This window comes from Lathyrus oleraceus, chromosome 4 (assembly GCF_024323335.1).
Source record: "Lathyrus oleraceus cultivar Zhongwan6 chromosome 4, CAAS_Psat_ZW6_1.0, whole genome shotgun sequence".
NCBI lineage: Eukaryota > Viridiplantae > Streptophyta > Magnoliopsida > Fabales > Fabaceae > Lathyrus > Lathyrus oleraceus.
Window position 1 is genome coordinate 445,942,954 of NC_066582.1, and position 22,595 is coordinate 445,965,548.

At 38.0% G+C, this 22,595-nt stretch overlaps 1 protein-coding gene across 1 annotated transcript; it reads right to left on the reverse strand.

The window, feature by feature from the left end:
* Positions 1-2,813: 2,813 nt before the first annotated feature.
* Positions 2,814-5,645, reverse strand: LOC127076001 (3-methyl-2-oxobutanoate hydroxymethyltransferase 1, mitochondrial). The gene is made up of 5 exons (XM_051017551.1): positions 5,072-5,645; positions 3,950-4,156; positions 3,715-3,861; positions 3,429-3,482; positions 2,814-3,326 (listed from the first exon to the last, which is right to left on the reverse strand). The coding sequence occupies exons 1-5, from the start codon at positions 5,480-5,482 to the stop codon at positions 3,087-3,089; spliced, it is 1,059 nt and encodes a 352-aa protein (XP_050873508.1). The 5' UTR covers positions 5,483-5,645; the 3' UTR covers positions 2,814-3,086.
* Between the last annotated feature and the right edge of the window lie 16,950 nt (positions 5,646-22,595).

Here is a 22,595-nt window from a genome sequence, read left to right on the forward strand (position 1 = left end):
AAGCTTTTTACGTGTTTAGCTTCGAACCCAAACAAATAATCCCTAAAATGGGCACGACACTACGAGCACAAGTAAACTTTTAGTGAGAGAAAGTATACAAAAAAATTAAGTTGTTTTGAGAGAGAATGAGAAGTGAGAAATGAAATCACGTTTCTAGATGTGAAAATATTCTGGAAGGGGCCTCTATTTATAGGGAGATGTTGGCACAAATAAGGAAAACATTATGGCCATAATTGATGTGCCAATCGATTGGCAACATGCTCCAATTGATTAGTAGGCCTAAATTGATCAATTAATAAGCTCAAAAAGGCAAGGAAATATATTTCCCTGTTACCAGCCATTAAGGCAACCTTAATCGATCATGACATATTTTTGAACTGGTCCAATCGATTTCCATAAGGTGTCAATCAATTGGCAAGAGCAAAAACTTACCCATATCTTTTCTAGTAGTTCCTAACTTGTTTGACACATGTTCAATATATTTTTTGCAAATGTTTTCTTGGGAAAAACAAGTTTAAAAACTTGTTTATGTGTGCGTGTGTGATTTACCCATGCACTTTACGAGAAAACCCTGATGCTTTTATAATATATATTCACTCAAACGCATTTGAGCAGGCTTTCGCATACTTCAAGTCTTGTCAGATGTTTCACTCTTTATGGACACTTTATTGATCTTTACTTTGAGATAAGGCTTGAGTTATATTTCATTTGTTTTCTATCATCAAAGAGTTAAGTCCATCAAACTTTAATGTTTTGGTTTGCATCTTTAACCAATTTATGTTTAACTTTAGTTATTGTCATCAAATACAAGTTATCATTATCAAAAGCATATTTGTCTTTAACGAAATTTCCTTAACTAAGAACCTGCAAAACAAGGTTCCGCACTTGCAAGCTTTGACAACAAATTAGCCCGAGAATTGTCCTTATAGGACACGTAAATTACCTAAAAAAATGAAGTGTTTTACTGGACCTTGTAAACTTTTGAGGTAATTAACGAGACACACTTCCTTTATTTGATAGTATCTGGTGAGTTGACCTGTGACTAGTTAAGCGTCATTTCTCGCTCTGAGATTGGATGTGCCCATCTCTCTAGCTAAAGACATCCCAGCAATCAAAGCTTTATACTCTTCCTGATTGTTGTTGGCTTTGAATTCAAACCTCAAGGATTTTCCTATGAGGATATCCCATGGGACATCTAGTACAACCCAAATCCACGTCCTTTTAGTTTTTATGGGCCATCCATTTATAAGATCCACACATTAGGGGCTTCCTCGCTGGATGGAGAGCTGAACTCAAGTAGGAAGTCAATTAACGTCTGAGATTTTATAATGTCTTTGTAGAGGAGGTGTATGTCAAACTCTGATAGTCCTACCGAACATGATATTGTTCTTCTAGCCAAGTATGGCTTATTCAATAATCGGTGAATAGGGTAGTTCCTTTTCATCATAACCTAGTGTTCCTTAAAAAATAAAGCCTCAATTTTCTCATCGCTATCACCACTGCAAATTCCAAACTTTTAATCTTCTAGTATCTCAAATTTTCACCTTTGAATACTTGGCTGGCAAAGTAGATCGATTTTTCGCTGCCTTCTCGTTCATAGACTAATATTAAGCTCATGGCCTTGTCTGTTACTTATAGGTATAAAACCAAATGCACACCCTCTAACAGGTAGGCTAAGACTAGAGGAGTCTCCAAAAAGGACTTTAGTCTCGAAAAGGCTTCCTCACAATCCTTAGTTCACTCAAATTTTTTTCTTCTTCAGAGTGGAAAATAAGTGGAACTCCTTATCCTTAAAACATGAGAGGGAACAAGAGAGAGCGGTCAAACATCTTTTCAATTACTAGACTTCTTTGATTGTGTCTAGCATCTTTTCACTTTTTCTGTCTAAAGTTATCAGTGACAGTGGCTTAAAGTTCTCTAGTACGACCATGTCCTAGATTTTGTCAGAGGGGGGTTGGGGATCTAGAATCTCCATACTCTCTGATTGGTTAACCTCGTATTATTGGTGAATATGCAAAACATTATCTCGCAGGGTTTCGCTGTGGCGACATAACTCTTCCATAACGATCTGCATCTCCACTATGGCTCTTTGGTCCTCACTACTAGTAGGAGTGACTCGTTTCACCATTGATGAACGGTGATTAGGCCAACGAATGTTTCAAATGTGAGTCCAACCCTTGTCAGTTTTACCAAGCCACACTAAGGGGGCAACTGTATTTTTGGTGAATATAATTAGGGTTACCTTTCTGGGAATAAGATACACAATATGACTTAATGTGTTCTGGTCTATAAAAAGTGAATGAATTGCCCAACTGCATACCTAAGATTATTTATAGGCGCAATTACTTGATCTAAGAATTATTGTGAAGACCAATTATAGTGCTGGTGAATCCGATCGTGCGCCCATTAACTTTGATCTCACAATGGGAGTGAATGGGATTTAATGAGGTGAGTCATCCCTCAGAATAGGAAGTGTGGTTAGCCTATTAGAGCTCGGGATCTTTCAATACTTTCAGAGTATGACAAAATATACTAAAATTTGATTTGTTAGAGAACAGATGAGTCTCATAACACACTAACAGAGTATTTATGTGTTAGAAAGCAGATTTAAACCTGCAATATCTTCTTCTATGTATTTAGTGTATGTGAGCATTACCACTAGATTTTTCAAAACAAAAAAGGGTAATGAGTTTTAGCAGAGAAATCATCTATGAATTGAGAATCTTTGTAGATTTCTAGTAATGGATGTCTGAGTAGAAGGTTTCTTTATGAATTTTTAAAGGAAGCCTTGGAAAGAAAATGAGCAAAGCAAAAAAACAAGAGCACTCAGCAAGTGCTCATTCTTGCTCAATATTCCTTACAAAAAACAATTAGATCATTATGCATTGCAAAGAAATCAAAACACTAACTCTACAGTGTTTATTTTTAACAAACTCACAGGACAGCTTAGATCATTCATCAAGCGCCTAAATTTAAATCAAAATCGGTTTTCAACATTTTGATGTTCTTCGATTTATTCTGTTATTGAAGACGACGAAGAACATCAAATGAAAAATGGAGGAGGATTCTGTAGCTTTACTAAATTGTCACTTTGTTGATTTTGTAACCATCTTCTGAACTGCTTCAGATGCTGCGGATACTGCTTTATCGAAACCTAACTTTTGCAGCTCACTTAAGAAACCATTAGCATCAGTTTCACTGATTTTGTAAGGACTATGTTTAGCGTCAGGAAATGAACCATTCGTCACATCTTCCTTATACTCGAGTAACGCTTTATTGATGACATCTCCGACACGAGCGTACTGTTTAGAAAACTTCGGAGTAACCTGCAAAAAAATAGGATCCTCTCAACTTCAGCATTGAATCATTATATATCGTATAAAATTTGAAAGAAAAACAAGATTAACATTTGCTGTAAATGTAAATACCTTTGCATGGTGGGGGTGTTGTAACATACCAAGAAGATCATGGTAAACAAGCACCTGCATCATGATCAATGAAACTAAATTAGAAATATCCGCTATACTATAGTGCTTCAATGGCGGCTCCCATTTGGAGTAGCGGGATTGTTAACACTTAGCGGGATTCAAACCTGAGACCTTGAGAGAAGCATACTCTCAGGTCCCAAGCATTGACCAACGGGCCAACCTCTGAGGCTATTTAACAACACTGATTAAAGTGAAAATGATTTTAAGTGAGATTAGGCCAACTGACCTGTCCGCTGCAATAGGGTCCAGCCCCGATTCCAATTGTCGGAATTTGAAGCGCTGCTGTTGTTGCGGCAGCCACCGGTGCAGGAACACATTCTAGAACAACAGCAAAACACCCTGCTTCTTGCAAAGCCAATGCTGTCTCGACAACCTACACAGGTTCATTCCGTTTAGGAAAAGAATTTTGTTTTCAAATGCAAAAATAGTTGCATCATGAATGAGAGAGTAGAGATATCGACCTTGACGGCACTAGCAACATTTCTTCCCTGAGGCCTAAATCCACCTAAAACACTGATGGCCTGTGGCGTAAGACCAACATGGCCGATCACGGCTATTCCAGCTTCAACAATAGCTTTTGCTGCGACAATTCTTGAAGGTGAACCTCCTTCCAATTTTATGGCATCCATTCCTCCTTCTTTCAAAATCCGAACTGCCGTATCAACCGCCTGCTTATAATCAAAACAACAACACTTAAAAACAACTTCATATAGTTAGAATGTTAAAACAACAACAACATCAAACATGTTCCATTTCAAGTCCAAAAGAAACAAATCCTACTCTGATTGAAAATTACAAAGCTCAACAACCTCAGACACGGATTCTCTAGTCAGAGAAGCACGTAGCCACGCAATCAAGAAATCTCAATTGTTGGATCAATATTAAACAACTAGAAATCCAAATTCATCAAATCAACTTTAAAAATGCAATTCACAATGAGACATCCAATTATCATCAAAGGGCTGCTATCATGGTTGTGTAATAACAATCAACAAATAATCCACTTGTATGAACCCTAATATCAGAATTCTTGCTCTTAAGGCTCTGTTTGGATTGATGGACTAGAACGGAGCAGAACGGAATAAAACATGATGAAATGGAGTGTAGCGGGGCGGAATGAAACATAAATTCTATTCCATTGTCCGTGTATTTTTTTATAATTTGACGGAACAGAACATAACAAGCTATCTCATTCCGTGGCATACACCCCAAATCGAAGGGAATGAAAGTTGAAAGATGGATGTAATATATTCCATCACTTTCCATTTCGCTCCATCCATTATTTGCAAATTCAAACAATAGAATTTGATTATATACCACTTCATTCCATTATATTCCATTCCATCAAATTCCACCAATCCAAACATACTGTTAAGGTAAATATTTCACTTGAAAATCAAACAGCACAACACAAACAAATTCCAAAACCCTACACACAAATACACATAGAAAAGAACAAAAGAAAACTTTCACATGAACTTTGGACAAACTCAACAAAAAATTCTACTTTCACAACTTTCCCAACAACCAAAAACTCAACAAAGATGAAAAATCCAATCTTTTAACAAAAAAACAAAACCTACCTGTTTAGAACTACACTCATACGTTCCAAAAGGCAAATCACCAACAAGAAGAGGAGTCTTCGCACCACGAGCAACAGCCCGACAATGAACAAGCATTTCATCCAACGTAATAGGCAAAGTAGTATCATGACCATGAACAACCATGGAAGCAGAGTCACCCACAAGACAGATATCAATGGCGGCCATATCGAGGTGAACAGCAGAAGGGTAATCGTAAGCAGTGACCATTGTAATGGGTTGTGAGTTTCGATGTTTTTGTCGCAGTTGTGAAAGTGTTACCCTTTGGTTTTGAGGCGTTGGTCCTGAATAGACGGTGTTTTCTGGGAGATTGCTCATGAAACGGAGGTGGGTTAGAAGAGAAGATTGTTGAGGGAGGGTGGTTGCTCGGAGGATTGTTCTTAGCCAGGACATGGTGGGAGGGTGCGATTGAGAAGAGAGAATGAGAAGGGTGATTTGAAACACAAGAAGTTGCTAGTTTGGTAGTTCCTAGGATTTTTGTGATACATGCGAATTTGGTTTTGGGTTCCTAGGAGTTTTGTTTGTTTCGGTTTTGTCATCGTATTGGGATGTTTCGATTTGCGCAGAGATTCGTAAATCAGGGAGTATGTAGGTAGGTAGGACACTCTGATGTTTTTTTTTTTAAGTTTCCCAAGTGGTAAGAATATTGGAAGGATCTATAAATTTATGTTTTGTTTGGATTAAAAAAAATGTGGTACCCAGGTTTGATAAATTAATTTTAAAATAAAATAATTTAAAAAATATATGGCATTGAATAATAGTATTTGATTGGATGAGAGGATCGGTATCCAATTAATTCAAGAGTAACGGAGTAGTAAGAAAAAAATCGAAAAAAATCTATGTAGAAAATAAGTAGACTTTGATAGACCATCGAACAATATAGACCGTATAATTGAATTAAAAATCACGACCACAAGGGTGTCACACACATAAAAAAATAAATCATGTTCTGTAACACGGGTCACATTCAATTCACATTAAACATGTCATCGCATGCTCACTTCCATTCTTAAAGTATCATCACATCGGAATCATTATCAGATCAATCAAAACATAATAATTTCAATTTTTATAATGCAACAAAAAGAGTTGTATTAATCAGCTCAACAAACATCGGTTATAATACTTCAACATAAACATGACATAAGAAGGTAAACAAGCGTTCTCAACCCGATGTTACATAATCAAAGAAAAACCATACTAAATAAAAACAACAAAACTATGGGAAGCCGCTCCAAAAGCTACCTTCCACTTACTCCAACTATGCTACTCCTGAGTATCTGCACGATGCTCATGTAAAGGCAACATTCAAACAAAATGGGTGAGAATTCATTTCAATAATAAATAGTATAAAACGAAGAATAGAGTATAACATTTACACAATCATGCACAATAGCATATCACATTCTCATACCCAATTCATCATCAACATCATACGCAACCACATCGCAGTTATCATTAACATCATACGCAACCACATCTCAATTATCATTAATATTATATGCAAGAACGTCTTAATTATCATTAACATTATATGCAACAACATCTAATCCAACAACATATCAACACCAATCAATACAAATGCATCACTTACGTAATGCACTCAACACCGACTCGACATGCATGTGATACTAATTATGAACACTCAGGTTCATTTCGCTCCCTGATCCCCGTCATAGGACCAAATATCCTCTTGGAACCGGATCACACCAAATCTCTACCATCACCATAGATAACGCTTCACTAATCCCCCGTAATAGGAATTAACTACTCACACCTGATCCATTGCCATGGGATCGAGACTCGCCAAAACTTGTTACCATCATCATAGGTAACGCTTCAGTAATCTCCCATAATAAGAATTAGCTACTCGCACCCGATCCATCACCATAAGATCCAGGATCACAGAAACTGGACCCAAACCCATACACCATGATGCATGACTCTCAATTAACATGTATTAACATAACAAGATTCACCAAAAGGATCCTCACACACATCTCATCATTTATGCATCACATCCTTCTTCATGCAACAATCAATTCATGTTACCACGTCAATAATATCAAAAAACATCAGCAACTCATCAATATATTAACATCATTATCATAATATCATCGACATAACAACATCATTATCACAACATAATATTACAACAATGCAACGATTCATCAACCAAACATATAAACCAATACATCTATCAACATAGTAGGCAAGCCAATAATATTCAAACATATCAATAATCAATATCGTGTTATAGGTCTGAGCGTTAGCTTTCTAACTCTTCAAACGACATTGAAATCGGACTTACATAATGAAAGTTATGACCAAAATCGTCGGGATACGTCGATAATTCATTAACAAAACATATGAACAAAAACTTCATCAACAAAGTAAGCATATGAATAATACTCAAACAATTCACCTATCATTATCAAGTTATGAATCTGAGCATTAGCTTTCTAACGCTTCAAATGGCACGTCATTTGGGTATACTGATAAAAACTTATTGCCAAAATCGTCGAATGGTACAAAACAATATTTTGTCAGTTATGTGTCGACACATAACATCTATAGGTCGGCACATAACGTCTATAGGTTGGCACATAACATATATAGGTTGGCACATAACATATATAGGTTGGCACATATACTACATTCTTAAAGCTTGTATGTTATGTCCTATGTGCTAACTGCATGTGTCGACCTATGACCTATACATGTCGGCACATGACCTTCATAGGTCGACCTATAATGCAAAATTTTCTAAAAAATCAGTTTTTAAACCATTCAAACACTCCCTCATGTGCCAGAAACTTATGCTACGAAAGTCCATCAAATAAAATCAAATTTCTCATAGTTATAGCTTCCTAATTCATCAATTACTCCATAGTTTTCATGAATCAATATCATATTACAACATATCATCATACTCATCATCTTTAATTCACCAAAGAACACAAATCAAGGTTAAAACCTTCAAACATTAATCAATGGCATAACATCATCAACAACATCAAATAAACATATGCATACATGGGATACATGAACTTCATACCAAATTCATCATACAATCAACAATTATAACATGGAAACCAGAATTTAGATCTAGAACATTCAACCCTAAGGAGGTTAAGGGTTCCTCCATTCTACCTGTCTACCTTTTACTATTGGAACAAGTTTTCACCTTTACCTTATCTCTAGCAAAAGCCCTTGATCTTTTTCTTCAACCTCAAGCTTTTGCTCTCTCTCTCTTTGCCTCTTTTGCTCCAATTTCACGCACTGACAAATTCTCCCAAAAAACCTAGCTTTTCTCCCAACTTGTAAAATATATAGTAACCTCCTTACTTTTGCTTAATTATTATTTTTGCCCAATTTTACTCTAGCTTCCCTCCTTTTACCACAAACTCTCCTCAAATCTCACAATTGGCCTGGACTCCTAATTTTCCAATTTATTATTTTATCAATAATAATAAATAAAATTCTAATTATTATAATCCTTTTCTAATTTACTCTACCGCCTCACCACACCCTACTATTTCTACCACACCCCAACACCACATATTCAAATAACTTATTTTTAATCACGCCAACATTCAATAATTAAAATAAAACACTAAAAATCATCATAAATCACCAATAATTCAAAATAAAACAATTAAAAAAATTAGGCCATCGAAAATTTCCTCAAGTGAACAGATTCGAATATGAATCCCTCATTTGGCTCTTCAAGTTCCCAAGTTACGTTTGCACCAGTTGATCCTCCCCACATTACATTTACCAAGGCAATCAGATAGGTTATTCCCTTTATCCTCTACAAAATCTGGTAAATATCGATGAAACACGGAGTGAGCTTTCGAGACGTCAAGGCTCGACCAACACCGGTTACTAGGGTAACTCTCAAAAACATGTGACTTCCACCTGGAACTCAAGTGCTTTCCTTCTCCTGGATCATCTTGATTTTCTTAATTATCTGCTAAACAGTCTCAGGTATGAGCACAACACTTCGCCTGACTCATACCAACACAAAAGAGTCATACACCCCCTACGATACAACGCCTCATATGGTTCTATCTCAATACTATGATGGAGACTATTATTGTAGGTACACTCAATCAACAACAACTAGCTACTCTAAACACCTCTTTGTTATAGCATAGAAGCCCTCAGAAAATCCTCTAAAGTCTGGATAGTCCTCTCTGTTTAACCGTTCGTCTGCGGATGATAAGCAGAACTTAACTCCAGCTTAGTCCCAAATGCAACTTGCAATTCTCCCAGAATCATGATGTAAAACTCAGATCTCTATCTAGAACAATAATTGAAGGTATACCATGCAGCCTCACAAAGTCCATAGAAATGCTATCCAATTTCTACTCCGAAATATTCAGTGGTTGCATTAGACCTAACGACCTCTGATGTTTAGTCTTCGACTTCTGGAAAGTCAAACATGAATACACAACTCAACACCATCTTCCTTCAATCCTGGCCACCAAAATAACCTTTTTAAATCTTGATACATATTCGTAGCACCAAGATGAATATTCAACCCACTTTTGTGACCCTCCTCAAGAATAATCTACTTAAGCTCGGGTACATCAGAAACCCAAACTTTATCTCTGAACCTCATCACACCATTCTCATCGACTCATAAATCACCTCTATTGCCTTGGTTGATTAACGTGAGAGGATATATCAAACTCAAATCAGATCTCTGACCCCCTGATCTCTTCAAGAATACCACTTGTCAGCTTTAACATACCTAACTTCACACTGTTATAAGTTTCTCCATGCATTAAACTCATATATCTGGATTGCTCAATCAGTTCTAGCTCTCGAACCATAAGCATCAACATGTGTAAAGACTTCCTACTCATTGCATAAACTACAACATAAGCTTTACCCGAATGGTAACTCAAATCAAAATCATAATCCTTTATAAGTTCAAGTCATCTCCTCTACCTCATATTCAACTCATATGATCAAATAAATATTTCAAACTCTTGTGGTCACTAAACACTTCGAATTTGGAGCCAAAGAGGCAGTGCCTCCAAATCTTCAAGATGATTACCACTACTGCTAACTCAAGATCATGCATATAATAATTCCTTTCATGAACTCTCAACTCTCTCGAAGCATAAGCCATAACCTGGCCATTCTGCACCAGCACACCTCTAGACCTATCTTTGAAGCATCACAATATACAATAAAGGACTCACTTAGATTCAGAAAAATAAAAAATGGAGTAGACGTCAATTTGAGTTCTTGGAAACTCTCTTCATAATGCACATCCCAAACATAGGCTTGACCCTTTCGAGTCAACTGAGTTAACGATGATGCTAACTTTGAAAAACCTTCAATGAGAAAAATTCAAATCTCAATGACAAACTTCAGAGTCTCCCATTGTAACATAACATTTATCTTGCTAAACACACAAGCACCTACCAACTGATCCATCAAATCACTAATCCTCAAAAGTGGATACTTATTCTTTATCACCACTATATTCAACTATCTACAATCGACACACATCCCCATGCCACCATTTATTTAACTAACAACACTCGCACACCCAATGGCGAAACACTCGGATGAACAAACTTCTTCTGAAGCAGATCTTTCAGTTGCTTCTCCAATCCACCCAACTCTGAAGCATATATCCTATAAGAAGTCGTCAATATCAAACTAGTACCAGGTACTGAGTATATAGAAAACTCCATTTCACACTCTACCCGCAAATCTTTGATGTCTTCAGGAAACCCTTATGGAATTCACACACTGCAGGAAGATCACAAACTACTCCCTTTCCTCTGGCTTCCAACAAAGCTAACATCACAAACACTTGCACCCCACCCTTCATAGACTCTCTCTCACTTGCTTATCTGATACAAATGTCAACTTTTTACCTCCATCGAACTCATATTCACCCTCTGGAGGCAAGTCACAAATATCTTCATGAAAACATTAGGAACTACACACCACAGGCATAACATTATCCATCATATTACTCTCTACTCTCTATGAAGCAAACATCAATAATACTTGATAGTTTTCCCTAAAGACATCCTAACTTGATCGATAGACAGGAATCTCGAATTCATAAAATCTTCAAGGTCAGGAAAACCACAACTTCGACATATCCTGAGCTATTGCAATCAGTGGAACACCGCACCAACTAATTAAAATAATTGGTAAACACTTGGTTTAACTCCAACCAATTCATCCTAAGAATAACGCCAACTTGTTCCAATAAAATACAAATCATACACATCCTTACGGAACACGCTAGGATACTCAACACACAATTGGATCATCTCTAACCAAAACATCGCCTTCCCCCTCTCAAGGAAGCGACCAACGAGAACACATGGTCGTCTTCCTTCAAGGGTCACACCATTTTCTAACTGACACCATCCTCGAATCTGACCTCTCTTCGGGTTCAGAAAAAGCACAACATTGTCAAAATAGTTGAACTAGCCAACACTGCACTCTCGCTTGCAGCAACATGATGTCCAAACTCTCTACAGTTGGAACATCCAAGAGAAGCAGACGCTTCTCCCCTACTTGTTTCATTCCCAACCTGCAAATGGAAAACAAAACAAGTATCGACAGTGTTTTCACATACATGTCACATACAAGGGAACAAACATAATTAAACAACCTGGTCAAACGGAACGACCTGCTATGATGCCACTAATGTAACACCCTTCTAAACCCCACATCTAATTATCGCATAATTCAATTAAAATAACAACCACAAGGATATCACACACATCAAAAAACAAATCATGCTCCATCACACGGGTCACATTCAATTCACATTAAACTTGTCATCGCATGGTCACTTCCATTTTTAAATTATCATCGCAATAGAATCATTATCAGATCAATTAAAACATAATAATTTCAACTTTTATAACGCAACAAAAAGAGTTGGATAAATCAACTCAACAACCACATCAATTATAATACTTCAGCATAAACATGACATAAGAAGCTAAAAAAGTGTTCCCAACCCGATGTTGCATAATCACAACAAGACCCTACTAAAGAAAAACGACAAAACTATGGGAAGTCTCTGATGCGTTGGAAAACTTGATGTTCGCAAGTATACGAACGCGTCAGAGTAATATAAAAGATTATCGTATCCACAGAGACCAAGTGTCAATCTATCGTTATCTGTTGTTATGGTGTTTATCAAAGGCAATCGAAATAGGTGTTTTTGTAGTGTGCAATTGAAAAATAAAGTACTGAAATAAAATATAATTAATAAAGATAGGGTTGAATGTAATTCACGTAACCAATTGATAATCCAAGTACTTGCTAATAGAACTACTTATGGGCAATGTTTCCTACTTTGAAAAGAACTAATTTAACAGGAACTGTCGCTTTCGCGTATTCAGAACCGAGTTGTACTCCCTAATCAAACCCTCTTATTGTCACTTATAAAAAGGCGCGCATTGCGTTAGAGTAGTAAACTTATTTTTAAGAAATATAGTATCTTGACCAAGTTGAAAAGTATTATAACCTGGATTTCTTAACCGAAAGAGGTTCTTACGAACCAGACTCTAAACTTATAAACGCGTCCGAAAATAGTTTTAAAATCTCTTTTCTTTTTAATGTTAAAAACTCCTAATGAACTAAACAAAGCGCTTTCGCTGTTTTTGAAATAGTTAAAAACAATTAAGTTTAAAAAGACGTTGGACGGCTTTCGATCTTACCCAACGGAATTGAAGTGCGGGAAAACTTAATTTGAAAGTTAAAATAGCCCTTTAAGTGTTTCTACGAACAATTGTACGGATTACTGGTTTAATTACGATCCTTACATTCTAGCCTTATAAATTTAGCTAGACATGGTAAAGTAAAAGTGAATTAAAATAAATAAAAGTAGTGCGAGTGCGGAAAGTAAATAATTTAAAGCGAGTGCGAAAAATAAATAAAGTAAAAGCGAGTGCGGGAAATAAATAAAGTAAAAGCGAGTGCGGGAAATAAATAAAGTAAAAGCGAGTGCGGGAAATAAATAAAGTAAAGGCGATTGCGGGAAATAAATAAAGTAAAAGCTAGTGCAGGAAATAAATGAATTAAAAGCGAGTGCGGGAAATAAATAAAGTAAAGGCGAGTAATAAAAACCTGCTTCAATCGGAGGGCGGAGTAAATTGCAATGCGGAAAAGAAAATGGCGGCAGGATTAACTTCCTTCCAAAGTGCTCCAAACTCGAGTACAGACTCTATCACATACTCAATTACACAATTGTGGTAACACTCCAATGCGAAGCGATTACCACTTTATAAAACTGAATATATGCCTAAGTGAAACAAAGTTGCTTCTGATTTCGCCTTGTTCCAACGTTCGGATCTTCGTCTGCTCTAAGTTTGGGTGGTTGTAAAACTGAATTCACGTTTCTATTTATAAGAAAATAAAAAAGGTGGAATTGACTTGGATGCCCTTCAACTTGAAAATAGAGGAAACCGTTTTCCTCTTGTGGCGCCCGCCACAAGGCCATGGCGCCCGCCACAAGCACAAAGTGGGGCGCCTTAGTAGAAGTGGTGGGAAAACGTGGGAGTTGATGGAAGTTTGAATTGGACACGTCATGGCTTGGTTTGTGGCGCCCGCCATGGGGTAAGCCATAAGCACAAAATGCTGAATTTTAGGGTTTTTAGCCCTTTTTCACTCCTTTTCTCGATCGGGGCTCCGATTAAAGTAAAAACCTGAAAACAAAGGAAAACACAGTAATAACACAACAAAACGATAATAAAATAACTAGAATGCATGTGAAATCGGAGTCGAAAATACGTAAATTTTAGTGTGATCAAACTCTCCCACACTTAAACCTTTGCTTGTCCTCAAGCAAAACATTAAAAAGCTCATAAAAGAAAGACTGGTGCAAACGAGTGCTTCAGGTGAAAATTCTAAGTTCAAGTCGGGATGCAGTGATAGGTACTAACTGAGTGAACTAAGGGTATCATGATGACACTAATCCGCAAATACGGACATAAACTTCATTCCTATATTAACCAACCCATATTATCCCACAACACCTAGGCCTGCCTCTTCATCTCCTTTTATGTCCTTTTCATTCAGGCGCAATCACATTAAGCCCGTTATCCGTACATACTTCATAGTAGAGTTGCCTGTTAGTGATTATGATCAGAGCATGGGATTTCTGGCACATAAATATGTGTAAATCCTTTTATTGGACCCGACTGTAGTTGTGGGGGATCGGATCGTAATCCGTCCTACCGAGTTCAGTGCCAGATACCTCTGAACCAACCAACAGTGGGTGAGTTTCTTTCTTTTTCTTTTTCTTTTTCTTTTTCTAGCAATTTTTTACAATCCTTTGGTTTAAATGACTTTGTGAGGGTCACCTATACCGGAGTTGCCTTTTTGCTTTCTTTTATTTTTTTGTTTTTCTGGATCATTCACTTATTTGCATCGGTCCCCTACGTAGAGGATGCGTAGGCCGAAGTTGACTGCTGAGATAAACTACTAAGGACTTATTCAGAAATGATGATTAAGGTCATGGTATATGGGGTTTCGGGAATGATTCCTATATTTACGAAGCTTATGATGCTAAAACAGATACTGATGTTTCGCAAAGTTCTCCCAAGTCACCGCATCCTTACTCAAAACATGTCCTTAAAACCTGAAAACTTCCGGAATAACACTATTTTTTTTTGCAAAAAAAATTTTGGTGAGGCTAAAGTTATGGGGAGGTAGGATTGTACTAAAGATCTACTGTATTTGGTGACTCGTCAGACTCATGCATTATACTAGAAAGCAAAATAAACAACTAAAAGGGAAATTGAACAACTAAAAGGAAATAAACAGTCTAAAAACAGCAAATAAAACTGAAAATAAAAGGAAAATGATAAATGCTCCTCCCACACTTAAATTGAACATTGTCCCCAATGTTTCGAAATAAGATAAGGGAAGAGTTACCTGGCAACCTACTGCTGACCACTAGTGCCCTCGCCATCCTGAGGTGGACGACGGGATCGGGTACGACGATGGTCTCTCTGATCCATTCTCGCCTGCAGGGCATCCTGAGTGGTCCTCACCTCTCAAAGGTTACCAATAATGGAATCTTGGGTGGCTTCAATTAGTGCCATGTGTCTCTGGTTGTATTGTTGTTGACGGGCTTGTGTATCGGTGATCACTTGCAGGGACTACAGGACAGTGTCATAGGACCTGTCTGTCCTCCGCTGCGATTCTTGCATGAAGTTCATATTACCCGTTATTTGTTGCTGGAGGGTAGAGAGTAGGTCGTCACGCCTTTTCTCTCTAGCCAGGTGGTCACGCCACATCTCCTCTGTAATATAGAAGCCAGGAGTGGTACCTGCAGAAGAGGAAGATGGTGCGGTGTGTGGTGGTGAAGGATGATGGGGGGACACATGTGGTACGGGAGATATGTCTCTCCGATCATATTCATCATCTGTGTCTGGTCCCGCCTCATCAGGAATGTTAGGAGGAAGAGGACCCAAAATAGGTGGAGCATCTAAATCGTAGGTCCAATTCCTCTCGTCACGTATATCGGTACGTCTAGTGCAAGGTAGAATAACAGATGGGATGACTACACCATGAACCATAAGTGTATAACCTCCTTCTCTCCTTGAGCGACACAATTTCATGTCTCTCAGAAATTTTAAGTTAATTGTGCGAGGAGGTAAGGGGTCTAGGGTAGCCAACTCATTGTTCAGGTTAAGTGCCCGAGCAATAGACGTAATTAATCCACCAAAAGAAATCGGTCCCGCCTTATTCAGAGTTAAAATCATATGGGCGAGCATGAACGGAACCAAATTAATTTTTCTATTTGTGAGGCTTCCTTGCAAAAATAGAAGCTCTCTAGCGTTAACCTTATTTGGATTCTCCCAGCCAAAAACAGTGCATGCTAACAGATATCTAAAAACTCTGATGGTCGGGTTATGGATGGTTGAGGCAAGAACTCCTTCAAAAGAGTTAATGGAAGTGTTTGATAGACGCTCCCAGAAGGAAAATACCTCAACAGCCCATTCGGAATCCAAAGGGGCCTCACAAATAGCACCCTCCCCATGAGGGATCCCTAACAGTCTGGCTAGTTCACCGGTACTGAATTGGTATTCAACAACAAACATTCTAAATTGAACAGTACCGACTGTGCTAGCAGTGTTAGGGCGGACAACATAAATTAAAGAACTTAAAAATTCAATTGTCAGCCGCTCATAGGTGGGTTCTTTGTTGATAAAGAAATTATGCAAACCTAAGAAGTCTAATAAATGGAAAATGCTATGGTAGATGCCTAAAGTATATAGACAATCTTCATCAACATACCTTGTCGGGAGAAGTTCCCGATTTTGCAACCGTTCAATGATTTTTCTTTGTCTCTCCCCTGGTTTCCCTCCTCGAAGAACGAATCCGTTGAACTCCATTTGAATGCTCTTGAAATGTGGATGAAGAAGATGAAATGGTTGGTAAAAAGGTTGGATTTTTACAAAATCCGGCGGGTGAAATCGAGAATGGAAAGTGGATTTGTGATTTGTGTGGTATGATGGTTAGGAAAGTATGAGCTTTTTGTGGGTTCAAGGGCTTTTTTCCAAGGTGAAAAAATGGGTTTTGGAGGTTGTAAGTTGCAAAAATGGTGAAGAAGAGAGGTCTGCCCCGACCATTTACAGACGCTGTGGCGGGCGCCACAGGTCCTATGGCGGGCGCCACAAGGCAAAATCTGGTTGGGCCAGATTTTGGTCCTTTGGTTTGGGCTTCGCTTGTCTTTTGGCTTTGAGGGGTCTGGATAGCATTTGTCTTGTGATTCTCCTAGTTTCTTTGACTTGCATAATTATAAAAGTAAAAATGAAAAATAAAAAGTGAAACTGAAACAAAAACAAGAACGGAAATTAAATGTAAAAATAAATAACTGAAAAAATTAAAATGCAAAATAAAATAAATATAAGACATATATAGATAAAAATAGAAATACTAATGTACGGCAGTAGTTTATATAATATTCAAATGCGATAATGTAAAATGAGAAATGCAAATACGATAAATATATATAAAGAGAAATAAACTGAAATGGTGAGATCAGGTATTAGGGTGGTCGTCTGCCTGAGTGGATTCACGGAGCACTACTATCTCCTGCCTGAGCTCGGTGATCTCCTGATATAGACAATCGGCTTCAGTAGCATGGGTGAGATCAGACACTCTCATCTGTAAAGTTAAGTCCGCCACTTCCTGTCTCAGCTCTGTAATCTCTCTACGGAACTCAGCGATCTGGGTGCGTATGTCGGGTGTCTGCAATGAATGATCATTAGAGAGAACAGTGATTCTAGGAGATGGTGGTGCAGGTGTGTATTCAGCAACTGGGGGCGATCTCGGCTCCTCAACAGTCTCTCCCTGGCCCTCTAGAGCATAACTCCAATTCGCTGGATCATGCACACTGGTCATCATAGGGTCTGGCAATGTGAAGTAATGGATGGCCTCGCTGTCGACTAGTAGTCGGAACTGACATGGGTGGAAAGAGGCTCTCCTCATCAATCCTCTGGTCAAACAGAAATCGATGTCCATGGTAGTATATCCACAGTAGGTCCAAAGATGCAACAGCTTGTGAGACAGACCCAAAGCGACTGCAATCTGTGTGATGATTCCACCAACATGGATGACTCCTTCAGTGGATCTAGAGATACCACTGAGATTATTCAATAAAAAGTTCCTACATGCTACTGGGCGAGACTGGGATGCGCAAAATAATAGGAAGATCTCCTCTTCACTCAGTAGTGTCTCTGCATCCTGTCTTCCCAAGAAGGAACGTGCTAATATCATCTGAAAATACCTGAAGGCTGGGTTATGTATGACATAAGATAACTGTGTAGATGGATCCTGGCTTCCGCCACCTGATATATCACTCCAAAACTTCTCCACTTCCTTACCCAGAAAATATCCCAAAGGTGTCTCCGGGATAGCATCAGGAGTAGTCTGGAAACCCAACAGGTCGCCGAACTCTTTCTGGCTAAAGGAGTACTCAACTCCAAAAAGTCTGAAAGCAGCATACCCATCTGGTCCAGAATATGGGTCGTAGTCGAATGAACTCAGGAACTCCAAAGTCAGATTCTTATATGTGTTACTCAAGTCATCAGCAAACTCGTCCCAGTGAAGCTGCTGGCTAAGGAATCGGATACTATGCTCGATACCCAGTGCCTCCATACAATGCTGATCAGGATAACGTGTGGGTGCCATAGGGCGCTGGTATAAAGCAATGTAACGCTCCCTCTGAGCATTGTCTCTATAGGCAACATGCACGTCATCAAAACCCTGCATCCTGTAAAAGTTAGGAAAGTGATCCTGAAAATACAAACCATTCAAACTTTAGTCTCAATGCAAAATAAGATAAAATAAAATAAAAATAAAAATAAATGTAAATAAATGCGAAAAAAAAGGTAAAATGAAAAGAAAAACCATGGGTTGCCTCCCACGCAGCGCTTGTTTAACGTCATTAGCTTGACGGTTAGAACTTATACACCTGTAATAGTATGAATCGGTGGATCAATCAGGGTGTGGCTTGAGTAGTATGCTGGAATGTCTCCTCCTTCATAGAGCTTCAGTCTTTGTCCATTTATAATGAATGGACTACATGTATCGTTCTTGATTTCTACGGCTCCGGATCTCAGAATCTTGGATACTTCGAAGGGGCCAGTCCATCTTGAACGTAGCTTTCCAGGGAAAAGTCGTAACCTAGTGTTGAAAAGGAGAACAGAATCGCCTACATTGAAGTTTTTCTTTACTATTCTTTTGTCATGATAGGCTTTTGTCCTCTCTTTATATATTTTTGCATTTTCGTAGGCAAATTGCCTAAGTTCTTCTAATTTATGAATGTCCAGGATACACTTTTCTCCAGCGGCTAAGTAGTCTAAATTCAAAGTTTTAATGGCCCAATAGGCCTTATGCTCTAACTCGAATGGTAAGTGACATGATTTTCCATAAACTAGTTGGTAAGGAGTAGTTTCTATAGGGGTTTTGAAAGCGGTTCTATAGGCCCATAATGCTTCTTGAAGCTTCTGAGACCAGTCTCTCCTAGAAATAGAAACAGTTTTCTCTAGGATTTGTTTTATCTCCCTATTAGATACTTCTACTTGGCCACTAGTCTGTGGGTGGTATGGTGTTGCTACTCTATGCCTAACTCTGAATTTTCTTAAAAGTTTGTCAAATATTCTCGATATAAAGTGTGATCCTCCATCGCTTATGACTAAACGTGGTGTTCCAAATCTAGGGAATATATAGTTTTTAAATAGTTTGATTACTACCCTAGTGTCGTTTGTGGGTGCAGCTATAACTTCAATCCACTTAGACACATAGTCTACAGCTACTAAGATATACCTATTTCCTAAGGATGGTGGAAAAGGTCCCATGAAATCTATACCCCATATGTCAAAGAGTTCTACTTCCTGAATGTTTCTTAGAGGCATTTCATCATGTCTTGAAATGTTTCCAGTGCGTTGGCATCTATCGCACTTGACAATGAAAGCATAGACATCACGCCACATGGTAGGCCAGAATAGGCCAACTTGAAGAATCATGGCGTATGTCTTAGAGGTGCTCGCATGTCCATCATAAGGTGCAGAATGACAATGCTCGATAATATTATTTACCTCTTCTTCTGGGACGCTGTAACACCCTTCTAAAATACCCCAAATATTTAATTAAAATAATAATATATCAATCAGAGTAATTATGCAATTAAGGGTGTCACACAATCATTTCACACCATTCACCATAATAACTGTCATGCTCTATTATTAATTCAAAACATAAAGCATTTGCACAATACGCAGCGGATAGAAACCAAATCAATCATGCAAAACATGTAACACATTACATGTAAAATTATTCAACAAGGTAAAACATCTCATCCCGATGTTACATCTATCAGAGCATGACCCACTAAGGAGACTACACTAGACTCCAAGCACTAGCTTCTACTCAATCACTGCTCGTTACCTGAAAAATAGTTGTAAGGGTGAGTTCCTCAATCGATATAAAAAGCATTATAGAATATCATGAAATGCTAAGTAAATAACACGGTAATCACCCTAATCATATCACACATTCAGTAACGGCACATCAACTCAAATATCATACTCAATACCAACACAATTCATACTCATACTCAATGCCAACACAAACACACGCATAATATTGGAATACATCCATTCATATTATACGCCATACATACATTATGCAATGAGACTCCATGCATGCGGTACCGACTATTCGTGAACATATAGTTCACCTCACCGATCAAATCCAAATACGGCTACCAAGCCCACTAGTCCCACTCATTTGAGACCTAGTGACTCACTCACTAATTCCTCACCACGGAAATTAGCTACCACCAACTCACTAATTCCTCACTATGGGAATTAGCTACCACCATACAGACTACAATATGCATGCCCAATCACCTAGCAATGCAAAATCATCAACAATAATCCACAATGATTTACTCACTAATTCCTCACCGTGGGAATTAGCTACCACCATAAAGGCCACAATATGCATGCTAATTCACCTAGCAATGCAATATCATCAACAACAATCCACAATGGACATATGCTCACAACCTAAGCCATAAAACAGTCCATTCACCAACACATGCAATATATACACATTCGCAACATTATGCATATTTTCACACATCATCAGCACATGTATCAAACGTCATATCATGTCAAATAATCAATCACAGTATTAGCACACTTCACTAATACCTATACTGCTCAAAACAGCGGGAATTAATCCCTATTACATCATACGCCAATATAGGCCAAACACCAATTATGCACACTGTAACACCTCAAAATTTGCCCTCCTCTCTTGGGACTAGCATAACATATTGTATATCATTTTTAGGTCATTAGGCATTGCATATTGCATATCATGTGGTTACATTGTGCAAGTCATCCTCCCAAGTCTTGATCAGAAGATGAGGAAGTCAATGTGCAAGCTAGGGTTTCATTGGACTGGTCAGCAATCATCTGAGGATGTGGAGGTCCAAATTAGGGTTTCATGATTCTCAAAGGATATTGGTCTTCATCTTGTTTGAAATGATACATCATAATCATCATGGTTTGATTTCATCAAGTGTTGAAGCACATTCCTTGAGATTAGGGTTTTGACCACTGGTCAACCCTAATCAGTTGCATTGGGCCAATCAGGGCATGATCAGGAGATGGGGTCTATGATGTATATGGAGATCATTCTATGGTTTTATTGAGATTATTGAGGCTAGGGTTTCACCCTTGGGCCATTTCATCAGAAGATTGGGGCTCAGATTGATCAGTGCATGGCCAGATTCATCTATCAGTTGAAAAAGTCAACTGTGGTCAACTGTGCTTGATTTTATGGATTTGGAGGTGGGAGAGAGTTGGATACACTTCATTCATGTTGGAATAAGTGTTATTTGACATTTCAAAGCTCAAGAATGGAGAAAATAAAGTCAGAACAAAAATTGCCAAAAATAGAAAGTGACTTGTAATGGAAGTTTCCAAAAATGGAAAGTTTTTGACCTCAAGACCACGTGTCCAAGGAAGCTTCAAATGAAAATTTGTTCAACATGAAAGTTGTAGATCTTGGTCTCACCTTTCCAAAAAGTCCAAGAACTTGAAATTCCCATGTATGGTTGGCAAGTTATGGTCCATTCAATTTCAAAAATGAACCATAATCAGAGGGGCCTAACTTCCACATGGAGTGTCCAAATTGGATGATCTTTTTATGTGCAAACTCCATTTGACATGTACTTTCATGGTGCATAATTGGAATTCATCAAAAATGGTCAATGCAAAAAGTCAATTTTCAAGTGTACAGTTAAAAATCCAGGGGCAAAATGGTCCAACTTGAGAAATAATGAGAATTTTGGAATGGGGATTTTTGAAACACCTCACAAATGCAATTTGAAAATGGTTGGAATGGTCATAACATGTCAAGGTCTCATATTTGAACAAGTCATTTTTGAAGTGTACTTGAAAATGCATAAAGTGCCATGGCATAGTGAAAATGAGAAATACACAACCAATGACCATGGGACAAGTTGCAACACATCACACATGGCATTTTGAGAGTGTGTGAGCTGTCATACAGCTGTCATGGGCCCCCATGTGAAAAGCCATTTTTGCCCTTGCTTAGTAAAGTCACATTTTGCTAATCACATTGCATTTTGCTAATTCATGATTAAGGATGTGATTAAATGGAAGTATAAATACTTAATCATAACTAACTCTTGAGAACAATCACAAATCACAAGAAATTCAACAAACTTTTCCCTCCAATTCTCCAAATTCATCAAGAAGCTTCAAGAACCAAATTCAACAAAACTCTTCCAATTCTTCACCAATTCACGAATTTCTTTTTGCTTCATTCTCCATGGATCTTCCTCTTGAACTGTTTTGATGATTCGGAGCCAAAAAGCATTGGAATCGCAACCGTTCATCCTTGGTGCATCTATGGCATTTTGCAAATTCTTCCACTAGAAGCAAATTCGAGCTAA